Below are 27,476 nucleotides of genomic sequence, written 5' to 3' on the forward strand. Positions count from 1 at the left end.
ATTAGTATTGGTGGTGGTAAAAGAAAGGATTTTGACATTTCGGCAAAAGAAAGGACAAAATACACCGCATTTTGTCTCACGAAAAGCTAAAATATAGCTGCTTGAAATCTTATATAGAATTTCCTGAAGAAATCTATGGACACAATTTCTCCCATAATTCTAATGTGACAAACGGTAAGCGGTGAAAAAAAATAGTGAATTCATATGAATATTATAAGCAATGATTCACAAATTTTCATATTAAATTGTGGCAAAAGTTTTGACACAAAAAATGTGGTATTATAAGAACTCTTCAAAACAGTGAAATACCAAAATAAGTTTAAACACTAGCCAGCTTTTTGGTATTTCAAATGCCAAAATGTCATGATTTTTTTTCTCCAATTTCAGTCTGTCATTTTCCATAATACTTCTTTATCTTCATTTTCCAGGAAAAATGGGTAAATACCCTTAATTTAAAAAATATATAGCAAAATATCCCTCTTTTTAAAGTATTTAGCAAAATGCTTATGTTTTGAAACTCAATTTTTGTGTAAAATTTGATCTCCTCAAAATCAGGTGTATGCGTATTTTTAAATAGAACTCGATATTAGTAATGTTAAGTTCCACTTAAATTTTTTTTTAAAAATGAAGTGGCAAAATATGCATAGAACTCAACATTGCTAATTTCGAGTTTCAACTGTGACTCAATTTTTTTTTAAAATCGAGTTCCAAAAACAGGGACATTTTGCTAAATACTTTAGAAAGATAAGGTATTTTGCTAAATAGTTTTAAAATTAAGGGTATTTACCCATTTTGCCCTCCTTTACTTAATAAACTTTTATAGTGCCATAATTTTTTTTTTTTAAATACTTCTTCTTAAAAATATTTGGCCCAATGGCACTCTATCAACTTGGTTTTGGACCTACAAAGAAATAAACATTTATTCCCTACTTTAAAGGTTAGGGTTTGTTTGGTTGGAGGGGGTGGAAAAGTGGGAAAATAGAAAATGGTGGAATGATGGAAAAGTGGGAGAATAAAAAATGGTGGGAGAATGGAAAAGTGAGAGGATATAAAAGATTTTAATTTCTCTCATTTTTGTTTGGTTTAGAGTGGAAAAGTAGAGGGATGGAAAAAGTGAGTTTGTATAAATTTACTCATACACCCTTGTTAAAAAATGATGGCCAATTAAAACAAAATAGTGACAAACAACCACAAAAAAAAAAAAGTAATCACCCAATTTATTAAAAAAAAATCATGTCTAGTTAAACAAAAAAAAAAAAAGAGAGAGGGAAGAGGCATCTGCCCACGAAAGCACAAAAAAAGAAAAAAAAAAAAAAAAGGAATTGGACGAATTGCACATGGGCATTTTTGTCCATTAAGTAGCCTCATTTTCTCCCTTCAGTTATCTCTCTATTTTTGGGAGAAAACTTTTTGGTAGGCCCAAGAGAAAACACCCGAGCCCCACCATTTATTTTCCATTTTCCTTCCTCCCCATCCAACCAAGCACACTCCACAAATGTTTTCCTTTCCATTTTCTCTCCAAAGTTTTCCATCCACCCTATTTCAACTCCAAACAAACACACCCTTAGAGTTGCTCCGATGGTCAAGCTAGTGAAGGTAATTCAAAGAGAACAAATGCAAAGTAATATAGTAATCGGAGAATGCATAGTTTTTGTGATGTTTAGAGTAGGATGTTTATAGTATTCATTCATTGGAGGTTGATGGGTGTTTCCTTTGTGCAATAAGGCAAAGAGCATACCAACATGTCGCCCATTGAGGTTGGCTAAGAATACTCAAATCAGTAAAATTTGCATCCAAGTTCCAACTCCAAAATTTCTTCTAAAAAAAAACTCCAAAAATTATCCAAGTCCATGTAAATTTGTATAAATTTAAATCATTGCTACAGTAATCATGTAAATGTACATGATTACTATTTACATGCAAATCTATTTTTTAAATACTTCTTTACTCAGAGAGAGAGAGAGAGAGAGAGAGAGAGAGAGAGAGAGAGAGAGAGAGAGAGAGAGAGAGAGAGAGAATATTGATAAATAAATAATATTGAATGAAATATAGTGTAAAATAGATAATATGATGTGCGTATTTTTGAAAATTAGTTGTGAAAAATAGAAAAAGTAGGTTCTTATGCTAAAATAAATATAAATTTTTGCACGAACTGATGTGAATGCTCTAAGAAGATGGCCCTCGTGGTGTTCTTCTCCACAAATGCAAAAGAATGACTTATGTCTAATTACATTAATGCAAAAAGATTGTTGGTGGGAAGTATTAAATGCATATGCGATGGATGATAGTGCTCTATAAGCAATCCTTTTAGGTAAAGCTAGTTGGCCGCTAACCATTAAGTTAACTTCATCAAAATCTAATATGATGTAAATTGCTATAAGGGAACGTTTGGTTCCCAATGATATGCCCTTGATGTAATGTGCATTATGATAATGTGACATTAAAGTTTTTGGTTTATTTTATTTTTTCTAATATTACCATAATTTAAAATTACAAAATATATCACATCATCTTAATCTTATCATTTTTTTTTTTTTTTTTTATAATCAACATAAACTGAAATTTCATTAACTTAAGATAATGCTCAGCTGAGCTACATCATACAGAATTTGATTGGCAATAACAGGTGGGGTATCTTCCACCCATACACAACAATCAGATATAAACTTGGCATGCTTTGCCATGAGATGTGTTGCAGAGTTTTTGGCTCTGCAGATGTGGTTTACTTCCTATGAATCAAAACCACAGAGTTTTATTTTTGTTCCTTCAATCACCTTATGGATGAAGCTCAATGCTAGGCCCTGTGCATTCAAGGATTTTACAACAACCTGGGCATCGCTTTCCACACTAATGTTCCTTAGGCTGAGGTCCCTTGCAAGGATGATGCCCTCCTCCATTGCTTCTGCTTCCGTTTCCAACACTTTCAAAGGCAAATCCAACCTTTTACTCATTGCGCCCATTATTTGTCCTTCCTTGTTTCTGATGACCACTCCCACCCCACTACAACCCATTTCTTTAAACACCTCCCCGTGGTATACTGAATTCCTATTACTCCACAGACTCCATGCCGTGATTGCAAATAATTCCCAGTCAAGCTCCGACATCTTAAGCTTAATCTCCCACATGATATCTATAAAGTCCCTAGGCGTGGTCTCTAAATATGGCAACTTCAGTCTTGTGTTTCCCCATACTTCCCTTGCCAATTTGCACCCCCACAAAACATGTCCCGACGTTTCACAGCTGCCACACAACTTGCATTTATCATCTCGCCCAATGCCCCTGAGTCTTAGCTGGTACTTGGTTGGGAGTGTGTTCAAGCATGCTTTCCACATGAAGTGTTTTACCTTATTTGGACAGTTCAAGCACCAAATCTACTTCCAAATGTTATGCATACCTGAATTTTTTGAGATAACATTAATGTAAGATTATAATAATGTAATATAGTGATGTAATGTAACATCATGACAAACTAAACGCCCCTTAAGTAAATAGTTCGACCTCTTTAAGGTGTTATGTGACCACGTTTGACCGTTTTACTTGACGAACCATATGCAGGGATGGAAACACGGAATGTATAGGATATTTCCTATTCCTCATTCCTGCCTTACTCTAGCTTCTAGACATTTTTTTCCCCTACCCTATCCTAACGGGCGCCTGCAGGACCTGCCTTGCCCTGTCATATTCAATTTTGATTATATACTTTATTAAAATTTGGTTTAAAATATATATCATATATTAACTTAAAACTCATAAATACATTAAAAAATAAGTTCTAAAATTACAAAAAAATTTCAAAACCATGACAATATAACAATTCAAGTATTAAAAAAATTGTAAAAATTTAAATATTACAACACAACAATTGAAAAATATATACAATTTAAATCTTAAAACATGAAAATATAAAATCAATAATGCAACATAAAAAACATTATAAATTGAAAGATTGAAGGCTAAAGCATGCATATATACCTTATAAAAAAACATATAAAATAATTTTAATTTTTTAAATGTAAATGGGACGGTTACAGGAGAAAAATAAAAATAAAAATTAACCTCTATTCTCGCACCAATTGCATTTGTGGGACGGGAAAACCTGGCCAATTTTTAGTTGTCCTAGGTTTTCTTGGGCCAAACTATTGGATATGCTTGCGGTACAATTTCAAATGTCATGCTTAAAAAAAAAAAAAAACTAATCTATATATAAAATAATAGGTGAAGCAGAAAGAGTGTGAAATTGAATTCCGAATTATAACTCTAATTTTGTGCCATGTGTCTAGAATCTGAAATTGAAGTTGAATTTTGCATCATGTGGTTAAATGTATGTGGACTCATTCTCATTAAAACAACTTCTATGTATCAGGTCAAGTGAGTTACTGTGCTAATTAAGTTTTTTCTTGATTTTGTAGTCAAACGTGAAAACCAAAGAGATTAATATCGGTGATAAGAACTTGGTTTGGGTACATTGCATAATTTCCAAAAAGATAGCAAAGCCAGAGTTTGCATATTTGTTATAAATTGCTTACAAAGTTTGCATCTTTACATTTGCATCTTTACATTTGCACTGAGTTTCGGATTAAAGTACTTTCTTCTTAGTTTTGACACTGAGTTTTGTTTACTATTCACTTACAAAGTTTGCATCTTTACATTTGTTATAAATTGCTAATATGTGATTAGATGCACATTATGCCTAAAAATCACTATCCTTATATTTGACTTTTTTTTTTTAGTCCAATTTTACTATACACGTGTACAATCTAATTATTTTTAATTTTGCTGTCATGTGCAGAAGCCAATGAGATGAAATTAATAACACATTAAACACTCATGCTTTGGGAATCAGTAGTACCAATCTAAATCCATTGGACTTGTTTCGTGATAATACAACTATGAAGGATGTATAAAAACATGCACAAACCCCTTTCTCTATAAAAAGAGATTGGAGAGAATTTCTTTTATCAGCCATGGAACTTTAGAGGTTTTTTCTTCACATAAATGCGCATTATGTTACAAAATGACCCATCGTAAAACTACAAAATGAGTACAACTCTGAGGATTTTTTTTTTAATTTTAAATTTTTTAAGCTGCGAAAATTTCAATCACCAATAGAGATTGAAGATTCAAAAGCGTGAATGGATCTTTTGGATAAACATTGTCACCAAGGTTAATCTTTCTATGTAAAATATATATACTGCTAAGTTTTGTTAATGAAATTTTCTGGTTAATAATATGAATTTAGACTTAACTGAGCCTTTTAAATATGAATAAACTCATGATTAATAATATATCCATTCCCGTGCGGTAGCACGGGGCTACATACTAGTAATAATAAAAGACTTGTAGTGAGGAGCTATCTCAGGGACCTGGGCTGTAACCTGTACCTGAAAAACGTTTTCACAGTTTCACACTGACCCAATTCCCTTTCATATGTTTGGTAGTCTCTAATTAAAAATGTAGTGAAGTCGTTAAGACAGATTATAAACATGTTTGTTGCAATAAATAGTTTGAATTTTTAGAACTTTGTCCTGGAATCTCCCTGTTTTGGATTAAAATTTAAATATATTCTATGGTGAAAAAAAAAACCATTGAAATTTCCATTAGTATCTTTCCCTTTCATCCCAGTTCAACTAAACCAAACCGGTTTTTAAGTATAATACTCCGAGTTTGTATTACTTAAAACATTTTTTTTGGGCTCAAAAAGTATTACTTGACCAAGTACAGGATAGGAAGATACTGGATAAGATTGTGGAAATTGAAGAAGCTAGTGTCCAACTTCCAAGTTCCAACTGCTACTATGTTGTTCTTTTGTGGGGTTGGGTTTTCTGTGTTTCCCTTTGTTTTTATACTTTATCCCTCTATTTAACAAGAATCCAACTTTTCTTCTTTTCTTTTGTTGCCGAATACAAATATCCAACTTTTAAAAACAATAAATTAAAACTTAAACATAAACCCAAATATATTATTCAATGAGATTCCTTTCAAATTCAAGAATGGCAGATCTTGTCGATCCAAACAAAAAAATGGCAGATCGTAGCTCACACATGAATATTAAACCTATATTAGTTCTTATGATTTTTTTTTTTTTAAATACATAAATAAGATAGAATTCAATTTATGGTGTCAATTCCATAATGATTGCTCTTATTATCATGACTAAGATGCCAATCAATTTTTTCTGTAAATAGAGTTCAAATTCTAGAATTTTTTATTTGACAATGGTTAAACTAATTAAAACCCACAAATCTTATAGGTTTAGAGTAACCTAGTTAAATAAACCATCTTCTCCAAAAAAAAAAAAGGTTAAATAAACCATATTATAAGAAAACCTTAGATGGTCAACTTTATAGTTATTTTAAGTTTTCAACAATAGCATCCTAATAAAACTCTTCAAATAACACCTATGAATGAATTAATAATTTTTTTGGCATAACATGGGAACTTTATTAAATAAAGGTGTAAATGCACTTTTGGTCCCTACATTTTGGGGTTATTTTTATTTTAGTCCTTACATTTCTATTTTATCATTTTTAGCCCCTAAAAAAAAAAAAAAACACATTCTATTTTGGTCCTTACCGTCACTCACTTAACGGAAATATCCTATGTGGCAAACGGAGTATACTGTTTGCACAGTAAATACTGATGTGTCTATTAAAATAATATCAAAAAAATGCTACATCAGCATCCATATCAGCATCTAACTTAAAAAATTAAATTTATCAATTATAAAAATTAGAAAAAAAAAAACATAATTAAAAACAAAAAAATGGTGGAATTTATATTTGTTTTGTTTGTACTTAGTTTCTTTTTCTTCTTTATTTTCTTCTTCTTCCCTAGATCTTTCTCTCAGTTTCTCCGCCTCCCATTCTTCCTCACTCTATCTTGGTACTTAGCCTTCTTGAACTCTTTAAGCAAGTTCCTCCACTTGTCCGTGCACATAGTGGGTGATCGATCGAACCCTTTTTCTCTCATCTTCGATGAAATCTACTCCTACAAGTGCTTGTTCTACTTTGGCTTGGACCCACATCTCGGCTCTCGTCTTGGACCCATGTCTCGGCTCGCTTCTTGGGAGCCTTGACTTCGACTTCGACTTCATGGTCCTCGTCACTGCCATTACTATCACCGAGAATCATTTGTTGGTGTTGGTGGTGAGAGTGGGCGTGAGTGTGAGGGTGAGGTTGAGGAGCATGGTGAGGTGGCAAGACGCTGGCGCCGACGCCATCATGTGGGTTTCCAGGTAGATCCGAAACCCTTCTCCATCCTCACTTTCTCATCTCACTCTCTCTTTATCTGGGTTGAGTCTGCTGTATTTCTTTTGGATTTTTGATAAATTTGAAAAGGGATAATATGGGTTTGTGAAAGGAAATTTTTTGGGTTTGTGATAGAGAATTTGTTGGGTTTGTGTATAAGGGGATTTGTTGGGTTTGTGAAAATGTTTAGATCCTAGGATTGACATCAAAAATTTGGTTGGTTGTCAAATCTAAATTTTTTTTTTTGTGAAATTGGAAAATTTGTTTGGTTGCCAAGAAAATGGATAAGAGTATCTTAATTTTCCTTAAAACCAATTTGAGTTCAAAGATGGAGATCTTCACTGCCCTGAGTCCACTGGTTGCCGAGGGTTTGTGTGTGTTTTTGTGTTTGGTTGACAAGAAAATGCTAGAAAATTTGGATGTGTGTTCTTATATTTAAAATCTGGGTTTGAGTTCATTGTGTTCTTGTTGAAGGTGAACCCAGATTTAAATTTATGTATTTTTTGAATTTTAATTATGTTGTTTTTTTTTGGTTTAAAATTGATAAATTAAAATTTAAAAAAAAAAAAAAAATTAGATGCTAATATGGCATTTTTAATATTATTTTATTCGCCACATCAGCATTTACTGTACCAAATTACCAATAATACACTCTGTTTGCCACGTAGGATTTTTCTATTAAGTGAGTGACGGTAAGGACCAAAATGGAACGTGTTTTTTGTTTTAGGAACTAAAAGTGGTAAAATAGTAATGTATGGACCAAAATAGAAATGACTCCAAAATGTAAGGACAAAAAATGCATTTATGCCTTAAATAAAACATAACAGAGAGTATAGATGTTAGAGCATCCACAGTAATGGAGCCAAATTTTTAGCATTTTAGCACCACAAAAGTCACTTTATCTATTTTACATTCTCATATCCAACAGCAGTGATTTTATTTTAGCTTTTAACATAATAAAATAATATAAACACTACAATAAAATAATATTTCATTCAATCACCAAAACACAACTACAACCACCATCAAAGCCATAGAAATCATTGCATAGAGACACAGAAAAAGGAAAAATTATTGAATGCAAAATAATAAAAAAATATTTTTTTTTACCTTTCAACTACCGTGCACAATCAAAAATAGTTGTGAATTGTAGTTGTGGAGCCAAAAAAAATATTTTGACTCCACTATAGTAAGATACATTTTAAATTTTAGTCGTTCTAAAAAGTTAAAAAAAAAACTATATCCTATGTAGCTATGGGTTGTGTTAATGGGCACCACACAGTGCCCGTTAAGCACAAAATTTTTTACGTTTTCCTACCACAGATTTTGTCTTTTTTTCAATTTATGTTAATTTTTCAGTTTAGTAGTACTATTTGAAACTTTTTTTTGACTTTTTCTAACAAATTTTTTTTGTCTTTTCTGCACTTAACCAGCACCAAGCGGTGCTGGTTAACATTCTCCTATGCTGCTGGTTAACATTCTCCTAGAGCTATTTAGGACCACTATTGCTTGTACTCATAGAACACAAAACGAGAGGACAAATATAAAACAACACACACTGCCCAAGACTGCAAAGGGCACACCATGAATGAATTAATAATGCTGTATAATTTTCGTCAAACATGCTGAGAAACAAGTAATACGCGGCCGCAGCGCAGTGTATGAATCACTTGGGTACTAATGTACTATTGCCTCAAAGAAAAACAAAAAACACAGCCTGGCACTTGATCCAATTTTTTCCAAAAAAATAAAAAATAAAAAGGGTAAATTTCACAAATATACCTGAGATTTGGGGAAATACCAATCAATGCAAGTCCATAGCATCTGGTTGAGGAGATGGTATTGTGTGTTTACACAGAAGTTTCTCCTGGTTGAGAGTACTCAATGAGTTCATTGGTTTAGAGACAAGTTTAGAGCGTGTCTCGCAAGCAAAGAGAATAAAATAATATGAGGATATCACTTATTTATTTATAATTTTAAATAAGTTTTATTAAGAAGTGTTTTTAGGATCATTGTTAATAAATCATTTTAGAAAAATTTTGACATTATTTTAATGGAAAATATAAAAGCATTCAAAACAATTAATTGTTTTGTTTTTTTAATATAAATTTTTTAAAATTAGTCCATAGATTAATGTAGAGCATCCTTTAACATTTTCCTTAAAAAATAAATAAAAACTAACCTCATCACACTCACTTAGCGCTTGCGAAAAGACTTTTTTTTTAGTAGTCCTATTTTGTAGAAAAAAAAAATCTGTGTTTTTATTTTATATATATAATTTTTATTTTGAGAATCTAATTTATAAGTAGATAAATAAATTTGAAAATCTACAAGAGAGTGACCTTATTTTTCAAACAATGTTTTAGTGAGAGTTAAAGTTGTATTTTTACAGGATTATCCTTTAATTTTATCTCTACTTAAATATGAGTAATTCTTAGATACTTCCAGAGTATGGAGAATGATATTCTCTCCTCTCACATTCATGATGGGATTTACTCATTAAATTCATGGTGGGGTTTACCATGAATGTGAGAGAAAGGAGCACCATTTCTCCATGCTTTAAGATTACCTAAAAATTTTCCCTTAAACATAGGGATAAAGGGGTATTTTTGAACAAAAAAAAATAAGAATCCTAAAAATTTTGTTTCTACATAAATATTAGAATATAAGGACATTAAAAAAAAAAAAAAAAAAAAAAAAAACCTCCCATACAAGAGAAAACTAGGCCCTAATGATTTGGATAATGGTTGGAATGGATTTAGAAGACAATCAAGCAAGAGTAGTAAGGATTTTTCTAAGTAAATTCGCCCTCGGCACAATCCAAGAAGGTCAGTTCTTATATAATTCAATTGTTCAGATTACAAATACAATTTTTGATTGCTACAATGCTTTCTCTCTCTATTTTTCGATCCCTTTCTTTCGGGGTCCTCCCTCTAATTTATACTATCTCCCTTTTCTTATCTTCACCTTACACGTGGACAGTAAATCGCTCATGTTGATCTTTGTCCCATCAGCATCTTTCTGAAGTCTTTGGGGGTAGCTATAAGGCTGAAAAACACTGTTCAAAGATCACTTCCTCATTAATGCAGCCAGAGGATTAGCTACAGAGCATTCAATGTGATGGTAGCAGCTTTCTCTTAGATATTTCTGAGCTTCCATCCCTCCTGTACGTTCATAATTCACGTCCCTATCAGTGGAATTTCCTAAAAGGTCATTTTGAACGATAGGATATACATTTGGTATGTACTTCGTTTATCCAAGGAGATACTCTTCCTCGAACCACCTCCCCCAACCTATCCATTTGCAAAATACTCATGGGACTTTAAGCTTAACGCCTTCACTACTATTTATTCGTCCTCGGATCAACCAACGTCCTTGGCCAAGGCCCAAGACCCAATATATAATTTTAGGCCCTTATCCCTACAAAGAGTATTTACTCATTTGCCCTCCTTTACTTAGTAAACTTTTATAGTGCCATAAAATAAATTTTTTTTTTTAAATACTTCTTCTTAAAAATATTTGGCTCAATGGCACTCTATTAACTTGGTTTTGGACCTACAAAGAAATGAACATTTATTCCCTACTTTAAAGGTTAGGGTTCGTTTTGTTGGATTGGTGGAAAAGTGGGAGAATAGAAAATGGTGGGAGCATGGAAAAGTGGGAGGATAGAAAAGATTTTTTTTTTTTCGTTAGGAGTGGAAAAGTAGAGGGATGAAAAAAGTGAGTTTGTATAAATTTACTTAAACTCCTTTGTTAAAAAATGATGGTCAATTAAAACAAAATAGTGACAAACAACCAACAAAAAAAAAAAAAAAAGCAATCACCCAATTTATTAAAAAATAAAATCATATCTAGTTAAAAAAAAAAAAAAAAAAAAAAAAAAAAAAAAAACAAAACAAAACAACTATCACAGTCATAGCCCAGGAAATCCAAAAAAAGAAAAAGAAAAAGGGAAGAGGCAACTGCCCACGAAAGCACAAAAAAAGAAAAAAAAAAAAATTGGACCAATTGCATATGGGCATTTTTGTCCATTAAGCAGTCTCATTTTCTCCCTTCAGTTTTCTCTCTATTTTTGAGAGAAAACACCCGGGTCCCACCATTTATTTTTCTTCCTCCCCATCCAACCAAACACACTCCAAAAAAGTTTTCCTTCCCATTTTCTCTCCAAAGTTTTCCATCCACCCTATTTCACCTCCAAACAAACACACCCTTAGAGTTGCTCCGATGGTCAAGCTAGTGAAGGTGATTCGAAGAGAACAAATGCAAAGTAATATAGTAATCGAAGAAGGCATAGTTTTTGTGATGTTTAGAGTAGGGTGTTTATAGTATTCATTCATTGGAGGTTGGTTGGTGTTTCCTCTATGCAATAATGCAAAGAGCATACCAACATGTTGCCCATTGAGGTTGGCTAAGAATACTCAAACCAGTAAAATTTGCATCCAAGTTCCAACTCCAAAACTTCTTCTAAAAAGAAACTCCAAAAATTATCAAAGTCCATGTAAATTTGTATAAATTTAAATCATTGCTACAGTAATCATGTAAATATACATCATTACTATTCACATGCAAATCTATTTTTTAAATACTTCTTTACTCAGAGAGAGAGAGAGAGAGAGAGAGAGAGAGAGAGAGAGAGAGAGAGGAATATTGATAAATAAATAACATTTGAATGAATTATAGTGTAAAATAGATAATATGATGTGTGTATTTTTGAAAATCAATTGTGAAAAATAGAAAAAATAGGTTCTTATGCTAAAATAAATATAAATTTTTACACGAACTGATGTGAATGATCTAAGAAGATGGCACTTAAGGTGTTCTTCTCCACAAATGCAAAAGAATGACTTATGTCTAATCTATATATATATATATATATATATATATATAAAACCAAAGCTTTTGAAGCTCCCACAATTTTCCACATCAGCACAATATTAAAAAAATAATAATAATAAAACCTTTTTAAAACCGGAACCCAATTCTACCACTATTTTATTTTCCTTTTTTATTTTAGGTTTTATAAACCGGAACCCAATTCTACCACTATTTTCTTTTTCTTTTTTATTTTAGGTTTTATACCCTTTCTCTCTTTTGCCGTTCTCTCTAGCCTCTGCCTCTCTCAATTCTCAAAACCCCTAAACCATATCCTATGGGCATTCTCTCACTCCTTCAGTGGCAAAAAGTGCCAGCCTCCCACCACCGTCATATACCGCCAAAGCCGCTACCAGTGCAGGTATTTTAATTTTTGTTATCTTAGATTTAGGTATTTGGATTTGGTTTGATTTTCTTTAATTTAGGTATTTGGATAGTTGGTTTTGATTAATGTTGAACTCGTGCAAAATCGAAGATATCTGCTTCTTCTTCAACTCTCTCTCAACCTCTCCGTCTTTTCCCTAAAAAACACAACACGAACTGACCTCTGACCTCTGGCCTCTAGGTTATTGGTGTTATATACCATAATTTTATTGGTCTTTATTTGTTTAGGTTGATTGAAATAAATAAAATTTACTGGTAATATGTTATTATGCTATAAATTGTTGTTAATTTTAGTTTTTGCAGTAGGGTTAAAGGTATGGTATTCGTTTAGTTTGGATTTCTTAGCTTTTAGTTTAGCTTTTTTTCTTAGCCTTTCTGAGATTTTTTACCCCAGCTTCATTGATTTCTGTTTTGTATTCTAGAGTTGATTAAATTGTAGTTTTAGCTGCGTTTCTCTTTGTATCTGTAATTGATTGAGTTTGGGTTTGGAACTCTATAACTGAGTTTAGTACTGTGTTTTGACGATAATCAATTTTATTTTTTTTGTGTGGAAACTGAGCTATGGGTTTGAATTTGTTTAGTGGTAGTCTATGGTTGGTCTGCATTTATGCTTGCTTTCAACCAATTTGATGTCAGAATTATGACTTAGGATTTGATCTGCTTTGTTTACTTCAAATTAATTTACTTTGAAGTTAATTAAATTTTAGTTTTAGAACGGTCTCACCACCCTGTTACCTTGCGATTCAGAAAACCTGTTATGCAGTCTTCTTTTCGTCTTTCCTTTTTCACTGATTTTTATTTTTTTTTTGCCATTGATTTCAGGATCAGGTACTAAGTTTTTGCCCTTCTGATTGATTTTTCATAGTTCCAGAAATCCCCCTACAAAATTCTCTAAGCAGAAACCAATGGCTGTCTAAGTGGGTATGTATTTCTTATTTGAATTGTGATTGTGGGAATTATTGTTGATTGAAGAGATTGGCAGTAAAGATTGGGTTTCTAGGGTCGTTTTTGAGAAAATTCAAATAAATTTTTTGGTGTGTTTTGTTTGATTTGTTTCATGTGTTTTGACGATAATCAATTTGATTTTTTTTTTTTTAAATTTTTATGCTTGAAATAGCTGGTCTTCTTTCACTCTCAATAGAATATATATATATATATATATATTTATATATATTTATAGATGACCCCAACAATCCAGCTTTATGGATTTCCCTTTACTTCTTCTGATGTTTCCAATTCAAGTCTAAAATTCATTGTTCCATGGGTGGTTTGAAGGGCCATGAGAATTAGTAATTGGAGAATATCCTATTCCATGAAGCAGAGTGCTTCTAAGTGGACTCACTTTCTTAGCCATCTATGTGTCAATACCTGGTATTTTCTAAAGCACTTTGTGTTCTGCCACTTTCATTATAAATATGATTACGCTAATGAAATTCTTTGTCATAATAGTTGCTCCACTTCTTTTCAATCCTTAAAAAAAAACACCATTATACATATACCTGGGAATTTTCTTTTGTGAATGCATTATTGATTTGAGTAGGTGGTTTTGGGTCAATTTCCTATTTTTTGCAAAATGTTTTTGAGTATATGTTGATAAAATTTTTTGTATTGAACTTTGTTTTCTTTTTTGTATCATAAATTGAAAGATGTATCTTGGAATTAAGTGGTGTGATACATTATAACCAGTAGTAGAATGTGGGGCTTCGTTGTCTTGGGCTACCCCAAAGATGGAACTCTGTGAATTGCATTTGCAACAGATGGTGAAGTCAGCTGTTTTGTAATTCAAGAGGGATTTATTCAGCTTTTTATGTGACAGTTGTTGGTTTCTATAACTTCAATAGTTTACTGTTGGCTTATTATTTTAATATGTGCTGTTTTAGCTGTGTTTCTTTTGTATCTGTAATTGAGTTTGTGCACATGCTTAGATAAGTCTTAGGTTTGGAACTTTGTAATTGAGTTTAGTAGTGTGTTTTGACGATAATATTTTTTGAAGTGAGTTACATCTTCAATATTTTAAATAGATATTAAAATGGTGATAATCAATTTGAATTTTTTTGTGTGGAAACTGAGCTATGGGTTTGAATTTGTTTAGTGGAAACTGAGAGAGGTGGAGTTATCAACTTGCTTTCATTACACAACATTCCTGATAATCTTAGCGAAATTGGTGTGGAGTATGTTGAGGTTAGTTTTTCAGAATTGAATATTATATTGCTCAACAACATTATTTTTGTCTTCAAACACATGAACATATGGACATGCAAGGTATGATGCAGCTGACACATTGATTAGATAAGATACATTCAAATACTTGCAAGGCTACATGACTATAACTGAAAGTAACTGCATAAAACAAAATGGAATTCTTAAATCAATTAGAGGATTTAGTTTAGGCTTTTGCTTTTAACATTTGGGTTCCTTTGCCTCTATAAATTACTGGTCACTATGGAAAAAAAGAGTTAAAGTTAGCTAACAGCAGCAACTATGGTGATGCAGGTGATTGTTTTTTCATTGGATAGAATCATAAAAAATTTTATGCTAATCTATTTAATTCTTGAAGAAAATAACATATATAGGAAGAGTTCTCATTTTTTTTTATGAGGGTAAGCTGTCTGCTCTCACAATCAAATTGTTTGATGATATGAAGGAGATTAAAAAAGAAAAATTTGCACTACACTGCACTGTTTCATTAAAATCTGCACTATACTACACTGTTTCAAACTTTCTGTACTGCACTATTTCTCTTCTATTAATGTTTCTTGGCTGAAAATTGGATTCTCACTATTTTGTAGGTAGGGATTTAGCATTTTGATATCTGGCTTATTTGGTAATACAACCACAAGACAAGGAAAGTCAGGTATTTACTAGTCTTTCCTTTATTCTGAACTATTTATTGCATATTTATTGGTAATATGTTTGTAGAAAGAATTTGAAATTAGAATATGATTGCATATTTAAGTTTCTTGGTTATCTCAAACTTGGTTTTATGTTTGGGTTAATTGTTTCATCTCAAGATTTCCATTGTTTTAATTACTTCTATGTACAATTTGTATTTTATCAAATAATCATGTTTTTATTTTTATTTTATTTTTTTTTAATTTTGAAGTTAGTATGTGAATGCTATATTTTTCTTCAATTAAAAAGAAAAATACAACTAAATGACTATAATCTCAAGTAAGGATGGGAATTCTACTCCGTCAAGAAACTTTTTGACTCTTTTGAAGAAATTGACAAAGCAATTTAGCTTGATAAAATGACAGAAGTACGTATCCTTTAATTTAGCAAAATTACAAATATGATATTTAAGATGTATATGTTGTAATACATTCCTCAACCTGTTCTATTGCTAGGCTTACATCAGTGAAACTTGATGTTCAAAGCAATGTGCAACTCACACCAACATCTGTACCCAAGGAAAACAAAAGGGCATATTCAGGGACTGCTACAAAGTAACAAAGGAAGAAGATGCAAAAAACACTTTAAAGTTGTCTTTCAATTTCTAAGATTTTCTATGCACAATTTGGTTTTAATGGATTTGTGATTTTGGTACTAAAGACATAGTGGAACAAAGGAAATTTTTTTGCTTTTATGCACAATTTGGCTTTAAATTGAAACAGAGAGGAATTAAACTCCTTTATTTAGTTATTTGAGGATACAACTCTACTTCAACGTTTTTTAAATATTATGAATACAATGAATATTTAGTGGAAGTCATGAAATAAATGAAATTGAAAAGAAAAAAAAAAAAAGCCATAGCAAAAATACATGGTATTGGGACTTATGTGCAAATTAAAAACTATTGGGAGGAGCTTCAGCTTAAAACTGTCATCTATGTGTCATCTTTTGGGACAGTAATGATATTTTATGTCCTTCTATTATGGATATAATTTTTATTTATTTTTAATTAAAAAAATTAGTAACTTTCCCGTGCGATGTTCTTTTGTAATACGTATTAAGCCAAATGTAAAAGCATATTATGATTATTGTAATATATTACTTCATAATATCTGTATTTATCTCATTTTTAATATTACTTCATAATATTACATGTTTCATCTTATATCAAAGTCAATTTAGCTTTCAATAATTGAAATTAAAGAGATGTTTAAATCTGAATGTGTTAACATTTGATTTAAAACTATTTCGTGCATCGCACGGGTTTGCAACTAGTTACATTAAATGCAAAAAGATTGTTGGTGGGAAGTATTAAATGCATATGCGATGGATGATGGTGCTCTATAAGCAATCCTTTTAGGTAAAGCTAGTTGGCCGCTAACCATTAAGTTAACTTCATCAAAATCTAATATGATGTAAATTACCATAAGGGGCCGTTTGGTTCGCAGTGATGTGCCTTTGATGTAATGCGCATTATGATAATGTGACATTAAAGTTTTTGGTTTATTTTATTTTTTCTGACATTACCATAATTTAAAATTACAAAATATATCACATCATCTTAATCTTATTACTTTTCTTTTTTCTTTTCTTTTTTGATAATCAAGATAAACTGAAATTTCATTAACTTGAGATATTGCTCAGCTAAGCTACATCATACAGAATTTGATTGGCAATAACAGGTGAGGTATCTTTCACCTATACACAACAATCAGATATAAACTTGGCATGCTTTGCAATGAGATGTGCTGTAGAGTTTTTGTCTCTGCAAATGTGGTTTACTTCCCATGAATCAAAACCACGGAGTTCCATTTTTGTTCCTTCAATCACCTTATGGATGGAGCTCGATGCTAGGCCCTGTGCATTCAAGGATTTTACAACAACCTGGGCATCGCTTTCCACACTAATGTTCCTTAGGCTGAGGTCCCTGGCAAGGATGATGCTCTCCTTCACTGCTTTTGCTTCCGTTTCCAACGCTTTCAAAGGTAGATCCAACCTTTTACTCATTGCACCCATTATCTGTCCTTCCTCATTTCTAATGACCATTCCCACCCCACAATAGCCCATTTCTTTAAACATCGCCCCATCAACATTAATCTTGTAGCACCCCCTTCTAGGAGGAGTCCAAGTTTGCCCAATTGAAGGTGAAGGTCTACTCTGAACCTCGTTGGTCTGCCTGACCTCCTTCGTACATGCAGTCACTTCTCGGGCTATCAATACCGCTGCTTTGCTCTTTCCTCCATGGCATACTGAATTCCTATTACTCCACAAACTCCATGCCGTGATTGCAAATAATTCCCAGTCAAGCTCTGGCTTCTTGAGCTTAATCTGCCACATGATATCTATGAAGTCCCTAGGCGTGGTCTCTAAATATGGCAACTTCAGTCTTTTGTTTCCCCATACTTCCCTTGCCAATTTGCACCCCCAAAAAACATGTCCTGATGTTTCACAGCTACCACACAACTCGTATTTATCATCTTGCCCAATGCCCCTGAGTCTTAGCTGGTGCTTGGTTGGGAGTATGTTCAAGCATGCTTTCCACATGAAATGTGTTCAGGGGCCTTTTTCGGATGCCCAGCCACGTGTGGTCCGTTAGAGGGATAATCTTATTAGGCCTGGGTTCTTTTTGGGGAGTTGCGTCCGGAACTCAACATTGGACCACGTGGTCCAACGGCTACCAGCGTATTTTTTAAGCCTATAAAATCATTAAAGCCAAAGTCTAAGAATCGCGATAATGGTTGAATAAATATGTAATATTCGTTTGATATAATAGCTTTGATTAGTAGTTGTAATAACAATTGGAATATAGTATTTATTCAGAAGTAAAGTAATCATGTACTTAATGATGTAAATTTAAAGATATGGAAGCAAAGTCACTTATCTTTGTATGATTTATAGCCCAACTGTGCAGCATCAGTGAGCTGATAGGATTCTAGCAGAATGCTAGCGGTAAAGGCTAATTTATCATGCATTTAAATGAATTTAAGCCTTAGTTAATAGTTGTAATAGCAGTTGGAATAAAATAATATGTATTTAAATGTGAAGTAATCATATACTCAATAATGTAAATTTAAAGATAAGGAAGCAAGGTCACTTATCTCTGATGGTTTGCAGCCCAGCTATACAACATCAGTGAGTTGATAGGATTCCAGCAAAATGCCAGCGGTAAAGGCTAGTTTATCATGCATTTAAATGAATTTAAGCCTTAGTTAATAGTTGTAATAGCAGTTGGAATAAAGTAATATGCATTTAAATGTGAAGTAATCATATACTCAATAATGTAAATTTAAAGATAAGGAAGCAAGGTCACTTATCTCTGATGGTTTGCAGCCCAGCTGTACAGCTTCTGTGAGCTGATAGGATTCCAGTAGAATGACTCTAGCGGTAGAGAGGCAGTTTGCCATGATAACTTCAAGATTGAGGGAAAAAAATGGGTGCAACTGAAGGGAGAGAGAGTATGTCCAGCTGTGTGTAGGGGCTGGTTAAACTTGCCCCTCTTATCATGTACTTAAATGAGTTTCCCCTTTGACAATACTCTTTTAATTGTTGTGAAGTTATGAATAAAGTTGCCTTCCATGAGAAAAGCTTTTTTATAGAGTATATGTGCCTTTTAAGAGAAGGGCTTTATGTAAGAAATAGTTGTGCCTTCTAAGAGAAGGGTTTTTGTAAGAATTAGTTGTGCCGTGTAAGAGAAGGGCTTTGATATAAGATCTTGGTGCCTTCTAGGAGAAGGACTTTAGTAATAGAAGTTCATGTCTTTCATGAGAAGGGATTTTAGTATGAGTGTTTGGCATCTCTTGAAAAGTGTGGAGATGGTAATGACATAGATGTTTTGTGGGATGTAGTATTTATAATATGTATGATATATGAAGTATGAGAAATATGGAGGTTAAAGATAGTAAAATGTGAGATTATAACCACTAGAGAAGTTGTAGAGATTGCTTTCCAAGAGGAAAGGTTTTGTAAGAGAAGAGTATGGAGATGTGTTTAGGTATTTGGAGATGGGAGCAGTAAGATAGATGTAGAAGAGTATTGAGATGTGTTTATGGACAACAAAACAGTAGAGTTTCAGAGTGAGAGAGTATGAGAGTGGAGTTTAGAAGAGTTATGGTGTATTATATGTAATGATGTAGTAAGTGTGTATGATATTGTGTAAGAGAAGTGGAGAAAAAGATCTTTAGAGATATGGGCAGTAAGATATATGTATCTTCAGAATATGGAGAGTGAGATAATGAGTATAAAAGAGTAATAGTAATGTAGTGTGTTTAGCAAAATTGCTGGGATCTTCTGCTGAAGGATGTATGAAGGCTTATGAATGGCATTTATGAGCTAAGGGCTGAAGAGTTTAGTTCCTAATTTGGAAACTAAAAACTCAAAAGCTCAGTACTTCATTGAGAGCTTCAGAAGACAATTAGAGGGAGAAAGAATAGGGAAGGGTATGGGAGAGTTCTCCTCCATTGGTGTCCCCCTTTGAGGTGTTGATGAAGGGTTCCATTTAGCTGAGTTTAAATGGGGTATTTTAGCAAAGAATATCAGCCAAAATCTGTCCCAAATAGCAATAAATTTTCAGAGAATCCATCTTAAGATTTGGTTAAAAATGGTATGTTTAGCTTTAAGATATTCTTGCTATTTCGGGTAAGAGTTGCTAAGGAAAAAGTAACAGAAAAGGAAGGTATTTTAGCAAGAGAAAGGTAGTTTCAATAGTTGGTTTTGGTTTTAGCCAAATGTGGAAAAATCAATAATGTTCAGGCTGCTGAGTCAGCTGTCACAGCTGTTCTGAAAATGCTATTCCAACTGTCAAGAAAAGCTGTGATAGCTATCATGAAAAAGCTGTCCCAGTTGTCAGGAAAAGCTGTGACAGCTATCATGAAAAAGCTGTCCCAGCTGTCAGGAAAAGCTGTTTGCTTTGGGCAGAAGCCAATGAGGTCAGATGGGTGCTTTTAGACTGCTGGAGAGGACATTCAGCATTTATTGGATGGATTTGGCTGAAAAATGGTAAGATCTCTTTGAAGGGTATCTTACTATTTTGGGTATAACAGCTTGTTGCTGGGATTTCAGCATTAAATGGCTGATGATATCACTTCCAGCCAAGTGTCAAGTGCTGAATGTATTGCTGGGGTTCAGTTGGAAATGTTTCATTTTCGGGTGTTTGTGTTTTTGGTGCAAGGTTCCATTACAACACATTTCTAGCAAGTAATAGAAGGATAAGTTGAAAGTTAATGAAGCTTTAGAGATTTGGTCAAGGTCTCATTAGGTTGTGACATAATCTTGGTGAGTAAGAAGAGTATTTAATACTCTGCTCTGGTAGCTGGCAGAGACATATATGGTCAGATTATGGCAGACAGTAGCTGGGTATGAGAGATTGTTGAGGGCCATTTATGGAAGCCCAAGAAGGCAAAAAGAAAGCCCAATAATGAGGGCAACAAAGAATTGACAAAATAGATAGCAAAAACCCATTAGGCCCAAGCGGCAGGAATAATGGATCACAGGCCCAACAAATAAATAAATGGGTCTTGAAGAGGCAAGCGGACTCAAAGAAACCAGGAAAGAAAGAAATAGCATCCCATGGGCAGTGTATGAAGTAAGAATAAGGTTATTGGGCCGAGGAAGCCCAATGAAATTAGTAAAAAGCCCATAGGAGTATGGAATTAGCAAACGGGTCGAGGAAGCCCAAAGAAAAGACCCAAGACAATGCAAACTAAGAGAGTAAGGGTTTATGGCAGGCCCATGAATCCCAAAGATAAGAATAAGGTTATTGGGCCGAGGAAGCCCAATGAAATTAGTAAAAAGCCCATAGGAGTATGGAATTAGCAAACGGGTCGAGGAAGCCCAAAGAAAGCAATCGGGCCGTAGATGCCCAAAGGAAAGCCCAAAGGGACATAGGAGCCTATGAGTAAAAGCAAAACAGTGTCCATGACAGGCCACTGAGAAAAGGGATAAGCGGCTGGTCTAAAAAATGGTACAACAGGATTAAGTTATTACGGCAGGAATAACAGTTCAACGTTGCAGGAAATAAAGAAAATCAAGAATGGGCCAAAGAAATGTAAGGCCCATCATCATACAAAGCCTAGCTCCTGAATGAAGCGGGAAACCAAAGAAAAGCCCACATGAAAGGTCAGAAAACACAGACAGAAAGTCTCCAGATCACGGCAGACACATGAGCAGCAAGCAGACTCTTAGACATATCTGAAAAGAAAGCACGAACAAGGCCCAGGCACCACCAACCTGTACCCAGCCAATATAGGACGTAGTGGGGTCATGGGCCAGAGGTAAGAGGTAAATGGGGTATGGTTTGGTGGTGGGGAGATGGGAAAAGATCTATTTGCGGCTCCTACCCAAACCCTTTTGGGAGGTACGTCCTGCTGGGATGGCAGACCACCCAAAAGAGGCAAGTTTGAGGGGGAACCGTTGGGTGCATGCCTTGAGAGTAGAGAGAGAAAGCATTTATACCGTGGCAGGAAGAAGTGTTAGGGTATACAGAGGAACGAAACAAACCTGCCTCTGTCTAGCAAGGGTGGATGTCGCACAGACCTGGTGGTCGGCAAGTATGCCCAGACCAGACAAAGGCGGTTAAGGGGCAAAACGGTAAAACATTAGTCATGGCAGGCACTATAAAAGGGCCCTTGCCGTGCCTTGAAAAGAGGACCGAAAAACAGAGCATTTTTACGTGATAGAAAGAAAAACAGAGTAAAAAGAAGAGAAAAAAGATAAGAAAGAAAACAGAGAGGAAAAGAGAGAAAATTAAGGAAGAATGAGAAGTAATACAGTAGGCATGCATCGGTAGATCGTTTTCCCTCTCTCCCCCTTTAAATCTTGCTTTTTTCCAAAACGTAAATAAGGACTCTTTCTTTTTTGGGCAATAACTATTCAGGTTCGACTCCCTCAAAGCTATTAATCCCCATGGCAGAGTCTTTTTCCTGGGGGATTATTTGCATTGAGAAGAGGCGTTCTCCCCTCTTTAGCTTTGTTCCGGCAGACTAGACTTAAAACTTGATTTATGCCCATTCTGGATTAGTCTATGTTATTTTCTTTCTCCTTTACTTTTCTTTGTGCAATGACATTATCATAATTATAATCGTAATCGTGCTTTATAAGTAGGGATTACATAGCCATTTATTTAAATAGTCAGATACTTTGTTTTTTGGTCATTATTATTATATCTGCCTGCCGTAACTTGTCTGCAACAGTTCTGCTTGCAATAAGTTTACTCCTGGTAGACAAGGCATAAGTTTGTACACAAACCGGCCCAAGTTGAGTTACAACTGGACCGGCCCCAACTCCCTTACTCAGAAATATTCGGACCCATTACCGCAGGAGGTAACCCAACCCAATACACCATACACAAAAAATGCCCCTACAGAGATATCATGAATATTTTGTATATATTTAGAGATAAAAGGTAGCTGATCAGATTAGGCCATGTGTTTGAGTTGGAATTTAGCTGAAAGAAGTAATGAGATTTATGTAGAATAATATAATGAAGTTTCTAAATATGTATAGCAACAGCTAGGGATTGAATGAACAGTTATCCAGTAGTTAGATAGTTGGAGATATTGAGCATTTGTTATATGATGAATATTAAGTTTTAGAAAAAGAGTAATGGAGAATTCTATCATTTTAAGTGCTACGTGATAAGAGATGCTTACCATATGTTACCCGCTACACACGGACTCGTCAGAGTTTAGGGAGTTGGAGAAGACACGTCAAGCAACATGTTTCTTTTACCAACTTTAAACCGCTGGAACTTTACTGAACATACCTCTTGGTTCTCCAAACCACGACTCCCAAAGTTTCCCCAAAAAGACTTATAAGCTTGGGTCATAAGTCAAAGATGAGATGACGTATCTCGGGTTTTGTTGTTATTTTGTGTAAATATGGGCTCTTGTTGAAGAAGCCGCTTGTCATGAGTGTAAGAGAGGTAATATGGGCTGGAGCTTTGATTCATTGCTTAAGCCCAATCCAATGTTGATATTGATAATGTCATGGGGTTATGATCCCAATTGATGAAGAGGAAATGTGGACCATAAATCCGCCTCTTGAAGTAAGGATCTTGTGGGCCATGCGAGCCCAATCCATGTAATTGAATGAGATATGAGCTTATTTTGGATTTTAAATAAATTTACCTAAAAAACCAATAATATGTTGATGTGGCATGGGGTGTCAATGAAGTAATACCACGTGCACCGAAAAAATAGTCCTCAACAAAATGTTTTACCTTATTTGGACAGTTCAAGCACCAAATCTACTTCCAAATGTTCTGCATACTTGAATTGTTTGAGATGACATTAATATAAGATTATAATAATATAATATTATGGTGTAATGTAACATCACGATAAATCAAACACCCCTTAAGTATATAGTTCGACCTCTTCAAGGTGTTATGTGACCATGATTGCCCGTTTTACTTGACGAACCATATGCAGGGATGGAAACAGGGAATGTATAGGATATTTCCTATTCCTTGTACCCGCCTTACTCTAGCTTCTAGACATTTTTTCCCCTACCCTATCCTAACGGGCACCTGCAAGGACCTGCCATGCCCTGTTATATTCAATTTTGTTTATTTACTTTATTAAAATTTGGTTTAAAATATATATCATATATTAACTTAAAACTCATAAATACATTAAAAAATAAGTTCTAAAATTACAAAAATATTTCAAAAGTATGACAATATAACAATTCAAGTATTAAAAAAAAATTATAAAATTTAAATATTACAACACAACAATTAAAAAATATATACAATTTAAATCTAAAACATGAAAATATAAAACCAATAATGCAACATAAAAAAAAATCATAAATTTAAAGATTGAAGGCTAAAGCATGCATATATACCTTGTAAAAAAACATAGAAAATAATTTTATTTTTTTAAATGTAAATGGGACGGTTACAGGAGAAAAATAAAAATATAAATTAACCTCTATTCTCGCACCAATTGCATTTGTGGGACGGGAAAACCTGGCCTATTTTTAGTTGGACTAGGTTTTCTTGGGCCAAACTATTGGATATGCTTGTGGTACAATTTCAAATGTCACGCTTTTAAAATTAAAAAAAAAAAAAAAAAAAAAAAAAAAAAAAAAAAAAATAATAATAAAAGACTTGTAGTGAGGAGCTATCTCTGGGACCTGGATTAAAATTTAAATATATTCTATGGTGAAAAAAAAAAACTATTGAAATTTCCATTAGTATCTTTCCCTTTCATCCCAGTTCAACTAAACCAAACCGGTTTTTAAGTATGATACTCCGAGTTTGTATTACTTAAAACATTCTTTTTGGGGCTCAAAAAGTATTACTTAACCAAGTAAAGGATATGAAGGTAATGGATAAGATTGTGGAAATTTGAGGAAGCTAGTGTCCAACTTCCAAGTTCCAACTACTAATATGTTGTTCTTTTGTGGGGGTGGGTTTTCTGTGTTTCCCTTTGTTTTTATATTTTATCCCTCTATTTAACAAGAATCCAACTTTTCTTCTTTTCTTTTTTTTGCTGAATACAAATATTCAACTTTTCAAAACAATAAATTAAAACTTAAACATAAACCCAAATATATTATTCAATGAGATTCCTTTCAAATTCAAGAATGGCAGATCTTGTCGATCCAAACAAAAAAATGGCAGATCTTACCTCACACATGAATATTAAACCTATATTAGTTCTAATGATTTTTTTTTTAAATATATATAAATAAGATAGAATTCAATTTATGATGTCAATTCCATAATAATTGCTCTTATCATCATGACCAAGACACCAATCAATTTTTTTTTTTTTTTGTAATTGGAGTTCAAATTCTAGAATTTTTTATTTGACAATGGTTAAACTAATTAAAACTCACAAATCTTATGAGTTTAGACTAGCCTAGTTAAATAAACCATCTTCTCAAAAAAAAAAAAAAAAAGTTAAATAAACCATATTATAAAAAAACCTTTGATGTTTAATTTTATAGTTATTTTAAGTTTCCAAAAAAAAAAAAAAAAAAAAATACAACAACAACAACATCCTAATAAAACTCTTCAAATAACACCTATGAATGAATTGATAATTTTTTTGGCATAATAGGGGAACTTTATTAAATAAAGACGTAAATGCACTTTTGGTCCCTATATTTTGGGATCATTTTTATTTTAGTTCCTACATATCTATTTTATCATTTTTAGTCTCTAAAACAAAAAACGCGTTCTATTTTGATCCTTACTGTCACTTACTTAACGGGAATATCCTACGTGGCAAACGGAGTGCACTGTTTGCACAGTAAATATTGACGTGTCTATTAAAATAATATTAAAAAATGTTACATCAGCATCCATGTAAACATCCACATTAGCATCTAACTTAAAAAATTAAATTTATCAATTATAAAAATTAGAAAAAAGAAAAAAATAAATTAAAAACAAAAAAAAAATGGTGGAATTTATATTTGTTTTGTTTGTACTTAGTTTCTTTTTCTTCTTCTTCCCCAGATCTTTCTCCGCCTCCCATTCTTTCTCCCTCTATCTTGGTGCTTAGCCTTCTTGAACTCTTTAAGCAAGTTCCTCCACTTGTCTGTGCACATAGTGGGTGATCGAACGAACCCTTTTTCTCTCATCTTCGATGAAATTTGCTCCTACAAGTGCTTGTTCGACTTCCGCTTGGACCCACGTCTCGGCTCTCGTCTTGGACCCATGTCTCAGCTCGCTTCTTAGGAGCCTTGACTTCGACTTCATGGTCCTCATCATTGCCACTACTATCGCTAAGAATCATTTGCTAGAGCTGGTGGTAAGAGTGGGCATGAGTGTGAGGGTGAGGTTGAGGAGCATGGTGAGATGGCAGGATGCCGATGCCATCATGTGGGTTTCCAGGTAGATCCGAAACCCCTTTCCCTCCTCACTTTCTCATCTCACTCTCTCTTTATCTAGGGTTGAGTCTGCTGTATTTCTTTTGGAATTTTGATAAATTTGAAAAGGGATAATATGGGTTTGTGAAAGGAAATTTTTTGGGTTTGTGATAGAGAATTTGTTGGGTTTGTGTATAAGGGGATTTGTTGGGTTTGTGAAAATGTTTAGATCTTAGGATTGACATCAAAATTTTGGTTGGTTGTCAAATCTGATTTTTTTTTTTTTTTTGTGAAACTGGAAAATTTGTTTGGTTGCCAAGAAAATGGATAAAAGTATCTTAATTTTCCTCAAAACCAATCTGAGTTCAAAGATGGAGTTCTTCACTGCCTTGAGTCCATTGGTTGCCAGGGGTTTGTGTGTGTTTTTGTGTTTACGTTTTTGTGTTTAGTTAACAAGAAAGGGCAAGAAAATACTAAAAAATTTGGGTGTGTGTTCTTATATTTAAAATCTGAGTTTGTGTTCATTGTGTTCTTGTTGAAGGTGAACCCATATTTAAATTTATGTATTTTTTGAATTTTAATTTTGTTGTTGTTTTTTTTGGTTTTGTTAGAAATACAGAATGATTGTATTGTATTTCATGAATCAAAAGAATATACATCAGTGCCTTTATATAGGAGGCATATGTGTGCGGTACAAATAAAGTGTAGTACAAGTACAAGTGTACAATATAAGTAACCTAACTGGGACTAAAACCCACAACATAATATACGTTAACAGCCCCCCTCAAACTTAAGGTGGATGTGAGACCAACTTGAGGTTGTCAACCAAATCACGAGTGCGTCCCTTAGGAAGTGACTTGGTGAAGATATCTGCAAGTTGATCTTTGGAGGAGACGGAGAAAGCTTAAGAGCACCATGGACAAGATGATAACGGATAAAATGACAATCAATCTCGATATGTTTAGTCCGTTCATGAAAGACATCATTATGAGCAATATGAATGGCACTCTGGTTGTCACAATAAAAGGGAGTAGCAGAGGAGGTGGACACACCCAAATCCTTAAGAAGCCATCGTAGTCAAAGGAGCTCAGATGTGGTATCAGCAAGGGCACGATATTCTGCTTCAGTACTAGAGCGGGCTACAAAAGTTTGTTTCTTACTTCGCCAAGAAATCAAAGAAGAACCAAGGAGAAAGCAATAACCTGTAGTGAACCTGCGATCAGTAGGATCTCCTGCCCAATCAGCATCAAAGAATGCACG

At 33.6% G+C, this 27,476-nt stretch overlaps 1 protein-coding gene and 1 long non-coding RNA gene across 4 annotated transcripts; one reads left to right on the forward strand and one right to left on the reverse strand.

Annotated features, from left to right (window-relative positions):
• Nucleotides 1-12,380: 12,380 nt before the first annotated feature.
• LOC115993778 lies at nucleotides 12,381-15,357 on the forward strand. 3 transcript variants are annotated; one of them, XR_004093077.1, is made up of 4 exons: nucleotides 12,381-12,480; nucleotides 13,326-13,331; nucleotides 14,596-14,684; nucleotides 15,293-15,357. It is a non-coding gene; the product is annotated as an uncharacterized LOC115993778 (long non-coding RNA). The 3 variants fall into 3 exon arrangements; XR_004093078.1 differs by lacking the exon at nucleotides 13,326-13,331; XR_004093079.1 differs by lacking the exons at nucleotides 12,381-12,480; nucleotides 13,326-13,331 and adding an exon at nucleotides 13,333-13,424.
• Nucleotides 15,358-17,093: 1,736 nt separating this feature from the next.
• LOC115950132 lies at nucleotides 17,094-17,939 on the reverse strand. The gene has a single exon (XM_031067376.1). It carries the CDS (start codon nucleotides 17,937-17,939, stop codon nucleotides 17,094-17,096), a length of 846 nt encoding a protein of 281 aa, XP_030923236.1.
• Between the last annotated feature and the right edge of the window lie 9,537 nt (nucleotides 17,940-27,476).

This window comes from Quercus lobata, chromosome 6 (assembly GCF_001633185.2).
Source record: "Quercus lobata isolate SW786 chromosome 6, ValleyOak3.0 Primary Assembly, whole genome shotgun sequence".
NCBI lineage: Eukaryota > Viridiplantae > Streptophyta > Magnoliopsida > Fagales > Fagaceae > Quercus > Quercus lobata.

Coding starts and splice junctions, on each gene's coding strand:
- LOC115950132 (XM_031067376.1), bottom strand. CDS start 17,939: ATGTGGAAAGCATGCTTGAACATACTCCCAACCAAGCACCAGCTAAGA.